The 13,996-nt window shown below is 39.0% G+C and overlaps 2 protein-coding genes across 4 annotated transcripts in view; both read right to left on the reverse strand.

Annotated features, from left to right (window-relative positions):
* The window catches only part of LOC114416719 (nuclear pore complex protein NUP1-like), a 42,176-nt gene extending 34,051 nt beyond the window's left edge, over nucleotides 1-8,125 (reverse strand). Inside the window, exons 1-4 of one of the 3 annotated variants that reach the window (XM_028381696.1) lie at nucleotides 7,722-7,861; nucleotides 7,577-7,605; nucleotides 3,403-3,458; nucleotides 941-1,107 (exon numbers count right to left, since the gene is read on the reverse strand). In XM_028381696.1, coding sequence (XP_028237497.1) covers nucleotides 941-1,083 — 143 coding nt within the window. In that variant the 5' untranslated portion in view covers nucleotides 1,084-1,107; nucleotides 3,403-3,458; nucleotides 7,577-7,605; nucleotides 7,722-7,861. Of the gene's footprint in view, nucleotides 1-940; nucleotides 1,108-3,402; nucleotides 3,459-7,576; nucleotides 7,612-7,721 lie in introns of those variants that run through there. The other 2 variants (XM_028381695.1, XM_028381697.1) reach the window with 2 other exon arrangements.
* A 1,344-nt stretch (nucleotides 8,126-9,469) lies between these two features.
* LOC114416018 (protein MAINTENANCE OF MERISTEMS-like) lies at nucleotides 9,470-10,749 on the reverse strand. The gene is made up of 5 exons (XM_028380900.1): nucleotides 10,707-10,749; nucleotides 10,390-10,625; nucleotides 9,907-10,284; nucleotides 9,625-9,756; nucleotides 9,470-9,532 (listed from the first exon to the last, which is right to left on the reverse strand). Exons 1-5 carry the CDS (start codon nucleotides 10,747-10,749, stop codon nucleotides 9,470-9,472), a joined length of 852 nt encoding a protein of 283 aa, XP_028236701.1.
* Nucleotides 10,750-13,996: the final 3,247 nt, after the last annotated feature.

Consider the following 13,996-nt stretch of genomic DNA (forward strand, 5'->3'; position numbering starts at 1 on the left):
AAATTAATGAGACTGTCATGTAACCTCCCAAATGCACTCATTCCTATTTATAAAAATTTTATAATACGCTATAGTCTCTACTCAATTTAGAAATAAAACTTAACCCTCCTCGTCCTCTTTCCAACCCCTCCATCCCAACACACCCTAAATAAGATAGTACATGAACAGTTTTATCTAACAGCATGAGCATACTAACTAAAGCTAGGATGGAAGTAAGCGAAGTCATCCCTTGATCCTACTCCATGGTCTAATTCATTAACTCAATCAGATGAGAATAATTGTTTGATTGTTAAATGAGCCAAGCCAAAGCTTTCACAACATTAACTCATGAGTCAGCTTAAAGGCAAGTAATTATACAGCTCAATGGGTATGTTTGCATGTGTATATAACAATAATGTTTTAATTCAATATAATTTTTTTGTATATATTACCTTTGAAATAAATATATATAAAATATTTTTAATAACAAATTTGAACCTAACTTGTTGGAGACATGTTTGCTAATATCATACCAATGCATGGATGCAATATCTAAATGAGACATGATTTGGTTCTCCAAGACATTCCCACATCCATTGTAAGGAGAAAAATAAATTTATTAATGAAAAAAAATTATGACAATAAAAACTTTTCACTTCAACAGCAAAACAAAAAATACTGTTATTGCTGTGCAAGGATGTTGACAATAAAGCTCCAAGATATGGGGGTGAATGATTTGATCTACAACAAGAATAACTTTCACAGTAAAATTAAGAAATGAGTCATTCAAGCAAGGGAGGGGGAAAAATTAATAAATTCAGGTCTGCGGTAGATAAAGGATAGGGTATAAGGTGCCAACAAGTTGGGATGTTATACTTTATCCTGATGCTATGCATGCCTTTTTCAAAAAAAATAAAAAAAGCAAGGGAGGAAAAACTTATAAAAATTTAAACTAATGTACCTAGAGAATTTCTTCCCTTGAACCAGCTGCTCAATATCAGAAAGCCCATTTTTATCAGATTTTTCTACTTTTTCATCTTGTTTGGACAGAACCAAGTCTGAACTGCTTTTCAGTTTACCACTGATGTCATCAGCACTAGCCATTTCAGATGATTTGGATGCCAAAAGCTACAAAAGAATAACCATAGTCAACAATGTGGAGGTGAGGAAAAGGAATAAAATTCTAGATGGATCAGTAAAGCTCCTAAAAATTAGAAGCTGTTAGACCAGTGTCTGAGTTACCCAAACAGACCCTTCAGGTTTATTATAGGAGGAAGTGCAAAAGAGGAAATAAATAGTTGTATAGGACAGTAATTAGGAGAAGCATATAAATAAGCCCTTGAGGTAGGAATAGGGGCAGATTCTGATTTTGCATTTGTCGACTGGAGTTCCAGTGTGAAAGGAGAATTGCTCCTTTGGGGTACCAATGGGTACTTGGTTTCTTCTTCCCTTATTTGATACTACAAGATTCATTCTTTCCCTTTTTTCTCTCTCTCTCTATCACTCTATATGTTTTTGCTTGATTAGATTAGAGATCCAACCCATTCTGAAAAGGGGTGGGTCCTAAAAATTTGGGCTGACCTGCCAGATTTCTAATCCGAAATGGAGAATCACGTGGGATCACTAGAGAAGATGACTAGTGAACGCAGTTCACTGGTTCCAATTTTGGCATCAAAAGTCCAAGAACCCTTCTTGGCAAGACTTCTCCACGGCTCTTCAGCGAAGATTTGGCAGGGATAGTCACAGTACAGTGAACGAAAGATTAGCAGCATTGCTACAAACTGCAAGTGTGGAAGAATATATTCAAGAATACGAATTACTGATGGCGCAGACAAAATCAATGCCAGAAAATCAAATGCTGAGGTATTTCTTGGCCAGGCATGTCTGCCTGCATGATCCCAAGGATTTAATTCATGCCATGGAAGTAGCGCGGGACATTGAGGAAGCAATGACAGAGACATGCAGTTATGGGGGATCTTTGAATCGAAGCAACATCAATTTTCAGTATCAAGGAGGAGGCAGAATCGTGTACAGAGTAAGGATGGACAGTGGTGGCAGTAGTGCTCCAACCACTAATGGATGGGGCCAAACAGGACCATGAGGAGGTAAGACCATAGCTACAACAGCCAAAACAGGGGAAGGTTCGAACTTGTGGTCAAGAAATAGAGGGACAAGAAATCTTCCTTATACAGAATATTTAAGAAGAAGGGATTCCAGGAAATGCTACAAGTGCAGTTTGGCCTTTGGCCCTGGTCACCAGTGCCCAGAGAAGAACCTAAGAGTCGTAATCTTAGGCGAGGATGAGCAAATTGAATATATTGGGCTAATAGAAAAAATTGAACAAGTGGAAGCTGTTGAGGAAGAAGGTAATGAAGAGCAAGAGGTAGGGTGTCAATGGATGGATCTATCCCTATGTTCTGCCGAGGGGTTGACTCAACCTCAAACCATGAAACTCCAGGGCATAGTTCAAGGTCAAAAGGTGCTAATCCTGATTGATAGTGGAGCCAGCCACAATTTCATTTCGGGAAAATTGGTCCAGAAACTGGGATTGAAGGTGGAACCAACCGAACCATACTAGGTAAGACTTGGAGATGGCAACAAGAAACCAACCCAAGGATGTTGCAAAGGGGTAAAGGTGAGCATAGGAGACTATGAGCTGCCTGAAGAATTTTGTTTGACCTGGGAGAAGTGGATGTGATATTGGGGATAGCTTGGCTAGTTATGTTAGGAGAGGTAAAGGTAAATTGGAGAACCCTGAATATGAAGTTTGCGCATCAAGGCCAGGATATAAGAATAAAAGGGGATCCCAACTTGGAAAAATCCATAATATCTGTCAAGAAACTGTTGAAACTAACGGAAAGCGCACACTCACAAAGTCAGGAACTCAAAGTCAGCAGCTCTTGGTCCAGTGGCAGGGCAAGTTGAGTGATGAGGCTACATGGGAAGGAAGATGCAGAGATGATCAGCAACCAATTCCCAGATTTCAACCTTGGGGACAAGGTTGTTTCTGGGGAGGAGATATTGTTAGACCAGTGTCTGAGTTTCCCAAACAGACCCTGCAGGTTTATTATAGAAGGAAGGGCAAAAGGGGAAATAAATAGATGTATAGGACAGTAATTAGGAGAAGCATATAAATAAGCCCTTGAGGTAGAAATAGAGGGCAGATTTTGATTATGTATTTGTCTACTGGAGTTCCAATGTGAAAGGAGAATTGCTCCTTTGGGGTACCTGCGGGTTCTTGGTTTCTTCTTCCCTTAATTGATAATACAAGATTCATTCTTTCCCTTTTCTTTTCTCTCTCTCTCTGTCACTCCATATGTTTTTGCTTGATTAGATTAGAGATCCAACCCATTCTGAAAAGGGGTGGATCCTAACAGAAGCAGTATTTTTTTCTAATTTCGTGTGAAGCAAAAAATTCCTTACATGTATATCACTTCTGCACGAATCACCTTCATGACGGTCAGCAGTTTGCCATTTATCTACGGTCAGCAAAAGCGTTGATCAGAAAGTTGAGTGAATCACAATATTCCAGATTAATCAGAAAATTTTATTATCAACAAAACAGCTAAGGATAATGGGGAGCAGAATAAACTCGACCATTAAAACGACTCACACAGAAGATAGAACATAATAAAGACATGATGCAGATAATATACTTGGGAAATTGAAGAATTAGAAGGTTCAGGGGAACTAGAGAATAATATCTTTCAAGATATTAAATCTAGAAAGTTACTTCATCACAAAAGAAGTCAGTAATGAATGTTACAAATTCCATGCCATAAAATCATTATTTCCATTTTAGCACCAAGATTTTGCTGTCATATATACCAAAATTATTAGCTCAATATGTCAATATGATTGTCATTATGCTTGCCCCATCTTTTTTTTATTTGGAAGGCAGGAAATATATATATTTATTATTAATCAGTAAGACAGCAGCACCAGAGGTACTGCTGTCATTATGCTTGCCCCATCTATTAACCACTAATATGCCAAATGTGAGCCTTCTATGACCACATATATCAGGTACAGACAGTAGTGAAGTTAATGCACCTACATGGCAGACTAAACATGAGTAATGAGAAATAGGTATGCTTAACAAAGTGTATCTTACTGCATTTTCAGTTATTGAGGAGATTTATGGATGGGTCCTTTACTTCAATCAACTAAAAGCAATAGCACCTAAAAAACATCTGATTTACATGTCTTCATTCTTAAAAGCATTCCTTAAACCAGAAATAGTTCTATATCCAGACTCTAAAGTATTTACATATTTTTGCTATCTATGACTAAAAACTGAAATATATGATTTGATATGTTTTAATTACAACAGTTTAGTATGGGATTATTTTCCTTATTACTCATTATTTAGTTTCCTTTTTTTTTAATCAGCAAAAATCATATTGTATTATATATTAATCAGTACAAGTTGTACTTGGAGTTTACACATTGGCCAGTTTGAGTAGGACTATGGTGTCCTAATACATAGTATATAACATGAATTAAGAGACCATAATTCTGACATTATACTTATCCCACAGCTACCCCCACTTGTAGAATTATCCCACCCTAATCACATAAATGCCTCTTTCATGTTGCTGGACCAGTGGTGAAATGGCATGTCAAAACCTTTAACCAGATTTTTTAGCCAAGTCCAGCATAGAAAGATAGCATCCTCCAACAGCTTACTATCATTAAAACTTTCCTCTTCAAAAATGATCTTATTTCAATGCTGCCAAATACTCCAAGTCAAGGAGATCCACCAGCATTTCCATTTTTGAAAACTTCTGCCATTTTCTTTCCCAACCACATGCTGGAGAAAGTGCATTCTCGGGTTCTGCGGAAATGGTGCTGAAGTGTTTGTCCGCAATGTTGATTCCCACCAAAGCGGCATAATTTTGCTGCAACTAAAGAAGAGATGTGCTGCATCCTCTTTATATTTGCAGAATGGACATGTGGGATCATTTATTTCCACATTTCTCCTGCGCATGTTGATTTTAGTTGGTAATTTGTCCCTTATTAGTCTCCACGTGAAGAAAGAGACTTTACTAGGGACCTTGACCTTCCACAACTCAGTAAAATCACCATCCTGATTTTCATTAGTTTGGTCTGACATAAGCATCTTGTACCCATTCCCGGTGGTGTATACACCCGATGCATCTTCCTTCCAGATCCACTTGTCTTCTTGATCCGAGTGAATGTTGATGCCATCTAACTCTTCTAGGAACCTCACAGCCAAATCCATCTCGCCATCAAAGAGTTCTCGTCTCCATTTGAAGTCCCATTCCCATCCAGCATCTGTGAACTTGCCCATCTTCTGTATGACATGATTTTGCTGTTTAGATATGGAGAAAAGTGAAGGGTATTTCCGCTTAAGTGGTACTCTATCCTCCTTCCATCCATCCTCCCAGAATTTAGCCTTTGCTCCACACCCCACTTTCCATTTTATCCCTTTATCTAAGCAGTTGCCATCTATGCTGGCAAAAGCTATGCTATTTATATCCTTCCACCACACTGATACTCTACTACCCCTTCTTTCCCCTTCCAAATTCTACCAATCACCATATTTTGAAATCAATATTCTAGCCCACAATTCTCCTTGATTATGGAAAAGGTTCCACTTCCACTTTCCGAGGAGTTTGCATAATTAAACTTCCTAAGGTCCCTGATTCCAATTCCTTCTTTCTCCTTTGGTAGACACACCAACTCCCACTTTACCCACACTATCTTCTTCTGCTCCATACCTCCACCCCACAGGAACCGCCTCTGTATCCAACCCAGAAATAATTGAAACAGCATGAGATGTTATTAATCAATAATTAATTGATCTTATCACCAATACTGATTCTTTTTTCCATATTATAAATAGCATAAGGTGTGGTCTACATACACACAACATTACACAGTAACACATTGTTATATGGTATCAGAGCTTAGGTTATTCTCGACAGAGGAATAACAAAAGTCATTCTCCGTCGAGGACCTACTGTCCCCGGTGGACCTTTCTCTGTCCTTCTAAGATTATGTTCCTTCTCTTCACAAACGTGCATGCAGTACCACACACCTTTGCTGCTGTTTGGCAGCTGTCTCGGCATCATTTTGCCAACGACCATTGTTGCCTCTCCCTTCATGGCTACCGAGATTCCTTCGGACTCCGCTTCCACAACAACGTTCACCTACGTCCCTCGCACAAAATAATATATTTTGTGTGCAACTTTCTTTGTGGGTGAACAGTACTCGCACCCAGTGTTGGGCCTGTTTGGCAGCCAATGTGTCGTTCTCTTGTTGGTCCACATCAGCAACCTTTTAAGAAACACCATGAGTTGGCTTTTGGGGTTAAGTTAGGCCCAAACCCATATTCTAAGAAAAACCATCAATCTCACCATATAAATTCTCATAATCATGAATACAAAGACATGTTAAAGGCAAGTAGGTAAATTGGTTGGCAATGAGACTTGTTTAATGCTAAGCATATTGGTCCACTTCCACATCAAAAGGAAAGGGACCATGTCTTCATTGAAAGAAATTTGCATCTCATTCACAAATGCAATACCAAAACATTCCTAGATGAGTACCACAAGAAGGGGAAAATCACAAACATGGAACCTCACAATATACATTTGCTGCAAATCATCGGCATACAGTTCTTTAGTTTGTTGTCACACCTTGCTAGGTGAATTGTAGGATCTGAATATTTGCTTTGAACTTTGAAGAACAGCAAATGGTTTGTTTTAATCAGTGTGACATTTAACCAAGAGGCATGCATAGCTCAATATCCAAGGCCCAAGTAGAATAGTTTGTTCCACCTTGCTTGCTGGTGAAAACAGATAAGGCAATATTTATCATGAATATAGGAGGATCAATTTTGGGATCCTCCATTTTAAGAGTAGTGTCTGTCTTTGGGTGAGTCTCTATTTCAGCCAGTGTTATCAAATTGCGGTTAAGATTCGTAGAAATTACAGCTTCCAGGAATTGTAACATATAAGCAACAAATCTTGAGCAAATCAAATCTGTCATTTAATTTGACGTACAAACAGTCATATTTTAATTTATTTCTAATCACTATACCATGAATGCCCAGGCTCACAACATTGATTATTCATCTATTCAAGATAGACTATTAGTAAAGAAACATAAACCATATATTCAAAGTGGCCTATTATAAATGTGCAATACATATATTGTCACAAAGCAAATGAGAATTTGCTTATACGGATAACACTTAACAGAAACAAATCATTCCAGAATTTAACCAAGCAACAGAAAAATCATAAACAACAAAACAGAATAGAGCATTATACGCAAGAAATAAAAAACAACAGAGGAAACACAAAAAGGAATATCTTGTCAAAAACCAAACGTGAATTTGTTTATATGGATAACAGAAACAAATTGATAGCAATACTACAGCAGCAGCCAGGCCCAAAAGGATCACTACACGACCTGGGTATCTGGATGACTATGCTTAGTGCCTGAGGAAGTTAGTTGCAACCATTCTAGAAGAATATTTGTTAGGATTCTCTTATAGAATATTTGTTAGCAATGAATGAAAAGACAAGGAAGAAATTAACTCAATTAGGCATAGCAAGGAGGTTACCTTGTCCTCGAATACAAGGCTAAAGCCCTCTGCTCCTAACACAAATCATTCAAGAATTTAAACTAAGCAACAGAAAAATCATAAACAACAAAACAGGGTAAAAGCATTAAACGCGAAAAATCGAAGGAAAAAAAAAGAATGTGACCTTGATCTTCGGCGGCAGAGGTAGGGCAAGGGAGAAGAGAGGGAGGAGGCGCGGCAGCGGTGGCGGAGAAGAAAGAGGGGAGAATACGAGTGGCTCCGCCGGCGATGAGGCGATAGGCAGGATCCACGAGCTTCGAAATCCAACGGCGGCGGGTGGCCTCCGGCGGACGCGAGTAAGGGCTAGGAAGCGGCTTTCTCGGCGGCGGTTTTCGGAGTTTGCCTCCGGCGCCTCTCTCCGAGGGCGCCGACGCGGTGATTTGATCGGTGGCCATGAGAGTGGCCGACTGGGCAACGGCGGAAAAGTGAAAAAAAAAACGAAATGACGAGGTGAAGGCGAATACTATAAGACGCAAGTCCAATCCCAAACACTGCGCTCTCTCACAGTCTGACTCGGGTACAGTACGAGTAGCGGCGGATCTATATATAAAGGGTGTTGCTAGGTGCACCCAGCGTTATTGCTGGTGCACCCAGCATCACTTGAAAATGCCAGAAATATCCCTTCAATGTTTTGTTATGCGGATCAAGTTGATCCGTAAAAGATCCATGGATCAACTTGATCTGCAAAAGTCTCCTGCGGATCAAGTTAATCCATGTAAAACACGCGGACCAAACGCGGATCAAGTTGATCCGCGAGTCTTACACGGATTAACTTGATCCACAAGTATTCCACGGATCAACTTGAACTGCAGGAGACTGATTTTTTTAAAAAAGTTTAACTTTATTGAAACTTAATTTTAAATGACATTTGTAATATTAGTTTAACATTTCTAATTTACTTACTTCCATTCATAATATGTCGATGAATTTGGAATGAATTTGGTATAAATTTCGGATCAAGTAATTTAAACTTAATTGACAAAATAACACTAATATTATAAATTAATATTATTAATCAAAATAACTTAAAATATACAAAATGTTAAGTCAAATACATCGTCAAAAACTAATGATATCTAAAGTGTGAATAAACTATTGTTGATCCGTGCGCCGCCTACGTCGAGACCTCACATACACATTGCAGTCTTTTGTGACACCCCTAGTAATCCTGAGGCATGTTTGGATGACCTCTTCATGTGTGGATGTGTCTGGCGCATTTAGATGCTGCTCCAACGCCTCCGCGATCGCATGGCAAGCCTCCTGTTAAATAGAAAACAAACGAATTATACAAATTAGTATTAAAATAATTGAAGTAAATTACATACATCTAACCAAATAGTAACACTTACCACTGCATGTCTGGGCTCGTCCACATCAGGATCCGCACGTGTTGATGCCGGTGCTGCCTCATAAGGGTTATGATTGGGCTGCGTCGCATATGCATCTCGAGAAGGATCCGTCTGTGGCGCAGTCATGAATGGATGTGATATGACGAAGAACTAGTCTATGTAGTCAGGCAGACACTGACCTGGCACAACACACAGATCACCTACTGCCACCAAATGGTCTGAGTAGTGCGTCCATGTCATCATATGACACCCACAAATGGACAAGGTGTGCAGGAATACACTGGACGTAGCCGAACTGGCGCATAACCCTCTTCGGTTTGTATCTGACAACAACAGGCCCCTAGCGGAGCTATCCCAAGAAGCACGAAATCGGATGAAAGTCTTGCACAGGTCGGTGCTCCGCATATGGCATCCAGTAGACATCTAGGATCCTCAAATGATCCAGGCGCTGCCTGTACGTCGTTGTAGATACCTTCTTCACAATCCTCTTTGTCGCAATCCACCGACATGCACGTGGTGACACCTAGTCATAGTCTGGATCAGCATTGCACTCCGCAACTGACGGAAAGTGCTCATATATCCAACACTACAGGGTTTACAAGAAAATCATACATGTTAATTAAATATACACTCATTAAAACATTGTTATAATTAAATTATGAAATACATGTTAATTACTTGCAACAAGGTGATGTAACTAGAAAGCTGTCGAGTGGTGCTGAGACTGGCATCATTAAGCTGATCGTACATATGGATGCGGCCAGCAGCTCCCCATGCATACCGCCCAGCAAGAGTGAGATCACGCAGGGACTATAAGTGTGCGACATGAACATGGGTTGCACTCTTATTAGCAAAAAGAGTGCAACCTAAAAGATGTAGAAGATAAGCGCGAGCGGCAGCTGTCCAGTGTTGTATCTGACATCTGCGTTGGTATACGTCTCGCAGCCACTGCAGGCGTACGTATGGTCCACCACATTGGCCTATCTCGGCCATGGCCACCTCTGTTGAGACCATCAGTAACTCAACCAACAGCAGCACCGCCTCGTCGGTGCGTAGAGGTTGGAAGTCATGGAATGCGCCAACGATAGGCAGATGGAGAAGAGACGCGACGTCGTCCAACGTGATCGAAACCTCTCCCACAGGAAGATGAAAACTAGAAGTCTCCCGGTGCCACCTCTCAAAAAAGGAGGATATAAGTCCTCGATCGCCGGTGTCTATTGAACACGCGATCAAAGGACTTAATCCTGTCCCAGCAACCATGTCCTCAATTGCAGGAATAGGCCTGCCCAAGTTATGCACCTTCCTCCCATGGGAGGATAACTTCAACTCAGGACGTTCCTGAATTGAAGTACAAAGGAACACACAATTTGTTCAAATAATGTCAATCAGTAACCAAAAACTCAATAAAAAAGAATACTTATCAGACTTGAATATTATAAATACCTGTCCAGACCATACACTGGCCGCAACATGGTCAGCATACTCTGTAAGCACTGATGGGTTCCTGGGTCCACCAGGAAATCCCTCAGGCTCATTTGCAGCATCTTGTGCACCAATATTCTGTGTGTTTGTCTCTGGACCGATGTCTTGTGCATCTGCATCTACCATGGGCTTATCCCCAGCTACAGCAGCCTCTGCCTCTAGTATCGTAGGCGAGTTCGCAGGCGAGTCCGTGGGTACTGCAGGCACAACATCGTCAACAATGACAAGTACTCGTCGCCTGCGTGCTGATGCGGTCGGCCTTCAGCGTTGGGGAGCACCGTCAGAATCATCACCATCCCCTCTCCCCAGACTTCTAGCCATAATCCTACCTAACACATGGCCTAATCCTCTAGTCTTAATCATGATCTGCAAATGTCTACCACAAATTCCATCAATAAAACACACAAATTCCAATCAATCCTTTTATGTGTGTATGGTTTTCGAAATTTCATTTGGTTTGGTTTCGAGAAATTTGGTGTTTTGTGTTTGGGTTTATTGCAGTTATGTTGGAACTTCTTTAGATGCTTAATGTTTGTTCAATAAATAGCACTAGCAATGTTATAAGCTTGAGAATTAGCAAAAGGGTTGTGATTAATTAGGAAAAGCTTTTGCTTGGGAGAAAGAAGGACAACCTTGTAAGATGCCTCAGGCTATAGTGAACTTCATAGTGCAAAGTCTTGGTAATTTACTCATTCAAGAAGGAATGTTCCTATATAGGGTGGAAGACAAAGTGTTGCAACTGCAAACTGAATTGAGGATGATGAGGTCTTACTTGCAAGTTGCAGATAGAAAGCAAGATGGTAATGAAAGCCTAAGGAATTGGATTTCAGAAATCAGAGAAGCTGCTTATGATTATGATGATGTCGTTGAGTCATATGCCCTTAGAGGAGCTTCAAGAAGAAAGTTGACTAGTGTTTTGAGCCTCATCAAAAGGTATGCTTTAAACATCAACAAATTCATAGAAACCCATAAGGTGGGATCTCATGTTGATAATGTCATAGCTAGGATTTCTAGCCTCACAAGGAGTTTGGAAACTTATGGCATAAGGCCTGAGGAAGGAGAAGCCTTAAATTCTATGCATGGGAAGCAAAGATCTTTGAGCTCCTACTCACATGTTATTGAAGAGGACATAATTGGTGTTCAAGATGATGTTAGGATTTTGGAGTTATGTTTGGTTGACCCCAACAAAGGCTATAGAGTAGTAGCCATTTGTGAAATGGGGGGTTTGGGGAAAACAACATTGGCAAAAAAGGATACAAGAAACAAAATATGAGCTCTCCACTACTCTAAGCCAACTAAATTAAATTTAACTTATGATATTTTCCTAAGCTTCTCACATGTACCTATATATATGTTTATGTTATCTCTAACTTGATTGCCCTCATATTAATAAGTATGGAGTATCAAAACCAAAGGGCCAAGGAGGGCAGATTCTGTGAGAAATTCTAATTTGTTTTCAGCATCCTTTTGGGATTCTAATCAGTGACTAAATTTGAGGGCTTCAAACACATAAGTAGGATATAAATAGTTTGTGTTCAAAGTAAAGCTACAAACCAAAAAACCACAAAACCAAATTTCAAAACAGGATATAAATAGTTACAATTGCATATTTAGTACCATACAGGATATAAATAAAGTAAAAAACCACTAAAACCTTCAAAATATGAATGCACACCAACCACAATATCTTAAACAACCATTATAAAACATCATACTCCAGGCTAAAAGCTTCAAAATTAACCCTAAACTCTTATTAAAAACCATGTTTCATTAATTAAAACATAATTCAAAATTTTTTAAAATTTAAAACAAGCCTGAGGATCAAGTTAATCCGTGTGAGGCCTGCGGAACTTGATCCGCAGGCTTCACATGGATCAACTTGATCCGCAGGAAACTACGCGGCCAAAAACGTATGCGGATCTACTTTTGCCTACTGTGGATCATCTACCTCTATGAAGAACGGAAGAATGGAGCTCATGGAAGAAGAAGAGACACTCGCAGGAAGAAGAAATGGCTCGCGGGAGAGCACCAGTAGCCTCGTGAGGGAAAAGAAGAACTAGCAACAGCTCGCGTGGAAGAAGGGAGAAGAACAATGCTCACGGAAAAAGGTGCTCGCAAAAGAAGGTGCTCGCCGAAGAAGGAAGCGGAATGGTTGGGTGCACAAGTTTTTTTAAAATATAAGAAGGGAATTTTCGAATTTTCGCTTTAAGTGCTAGGTGCACCAGCAAAAATGCTAGGTGCACCTAGCAACACCCATATATAAACTGTAGTGTTGAAGACCACTCAACGAGTGTCATTTGTGGTCTACCTCTATCTCAAATATTATAAAATTAAGGAGTATAAAATTGGGCTTGATTGATTTTGTTTTGGTTTCTTATTTTTTAATGATTATTTTTTAAAGAATTGTTTTTGAGAATGAAATTAAAAGAAAATATGATTATTGGTTATGTAATAAAAAGAATAATAATTAAACCGGTTGAAATAATTGTTACAAGTATGGCCACATCCAATGTAATATATGATTTCTATACATTGTTATTTTTCCTACACCTTCTTGACATAATATTGATAAATTGTCATTAATGGAGGCTATTGTTAAGCTTGGCAACTCGGCAGGGTTAGGTTTGGCCTCCTTCAACTCTAACCCTAATCCTGACTCCCTATATCAACCTCAGGTGCCTCGATCCTTGTTATAAGCAAAAATTACATACTCATTCTACATCTTGGTGAATGTTGAGTTTTCCCACCCCCACTCTTGTTCCATAATTAAAAATAACATGTGAGATTGTAATTTATATAAAATTACATATATTAATTTTTTTTGTGAAATATAAAGACTAAAATGTAGTCCTAGTTAAATAAAGTTTTGAAAAATAATTACTTATTTAATAATATACTTCACTTGCGAGTTAAGATCACTTTGCATTTCATCCTGAAGCAAGAATATGAAAGGACACATTATAAACAAATAGGGGCTAACTATGAGTTCAAGTTAAGAGCAGAGAAGAAAAACAAAGCATAAAACGAAATAGGCAACAACACTATAGTTGCAACCATCATTACAAGGAAGAGGTAGAAAGAAGCATGCACATGGTTCAACTTTGACTTGGAACTTCCCTTCATAATAGAGTCATTCCATGATGCAGATATGGAAGCATGTTTTGAAGTGACAAAAAAAAACAAGAAGGGGGTGTTGAATTGAAGTTTTTGCAATCCTTTAGTTTTCTTTTAAAACAAAAAGATTTCTAATGATGGTTCAAAATGAAAATAGTTATGAACTCAAAATAGAAATTCAAGTTGCTTAGAATGGAAATGTAATTGTTCTGGAAAAAAATAGTTTTTTCAAAGATTAAAGCTTTTGTTTCATAGATGGGTGTCTAATTGAAACCTCTTGATTAAAACAAGTTTCGTTATGTTGTTAAGGAGTAAAACAATTGATTTAGTGTTCTTAATTAAAATCATATTTCAAATCTATGCAAAAGAAAAACAAAGGAGATAAGGAAAAGGAGTGCATAGATATTTTATATTGGTTCAACCCCAGCATTAGGCTACGTCTAGTCCTCAACCT

The sequence above is a fragment of the Glycine soja genome, chromosome 6, assembly GCF_004193775.1.
Source record: "Glycine soja cultivar W05 chromosome 6, ASM419377v2, whole genome shotgun sequence".
NCBI classification, from domain to species: Eukaryota; Viridiplantae; Streptophyta; class Magnoliopsida; order Fabales; family Fabaceae; genus Glycine; species Glycine soja.

Bases quoted from the DNA above. Each gene is read 5' to 3' on its own strand.
- LOC114416018 (XM_028380900.1), bottom strand. From the start codon at position 10,749: ATGGCTAGAAGTCTGGGGAGAGGGGATGGTGATGATTCTGACG. The intron at 10,285-10,389 runs GTATTTATAATA...ACTTCAATTCAG, and splicing joins CCAGTGTATGGTCTGGACAG to GAACGTCCTGAGTTGAAGTT. The intron at 9,533-9,624 runs GTAATTAACATG...TAAACCCTGTAG, and splicing joins GTTACATCACCTTGTTGCAA to TGTTGGATATATGAGCACTT.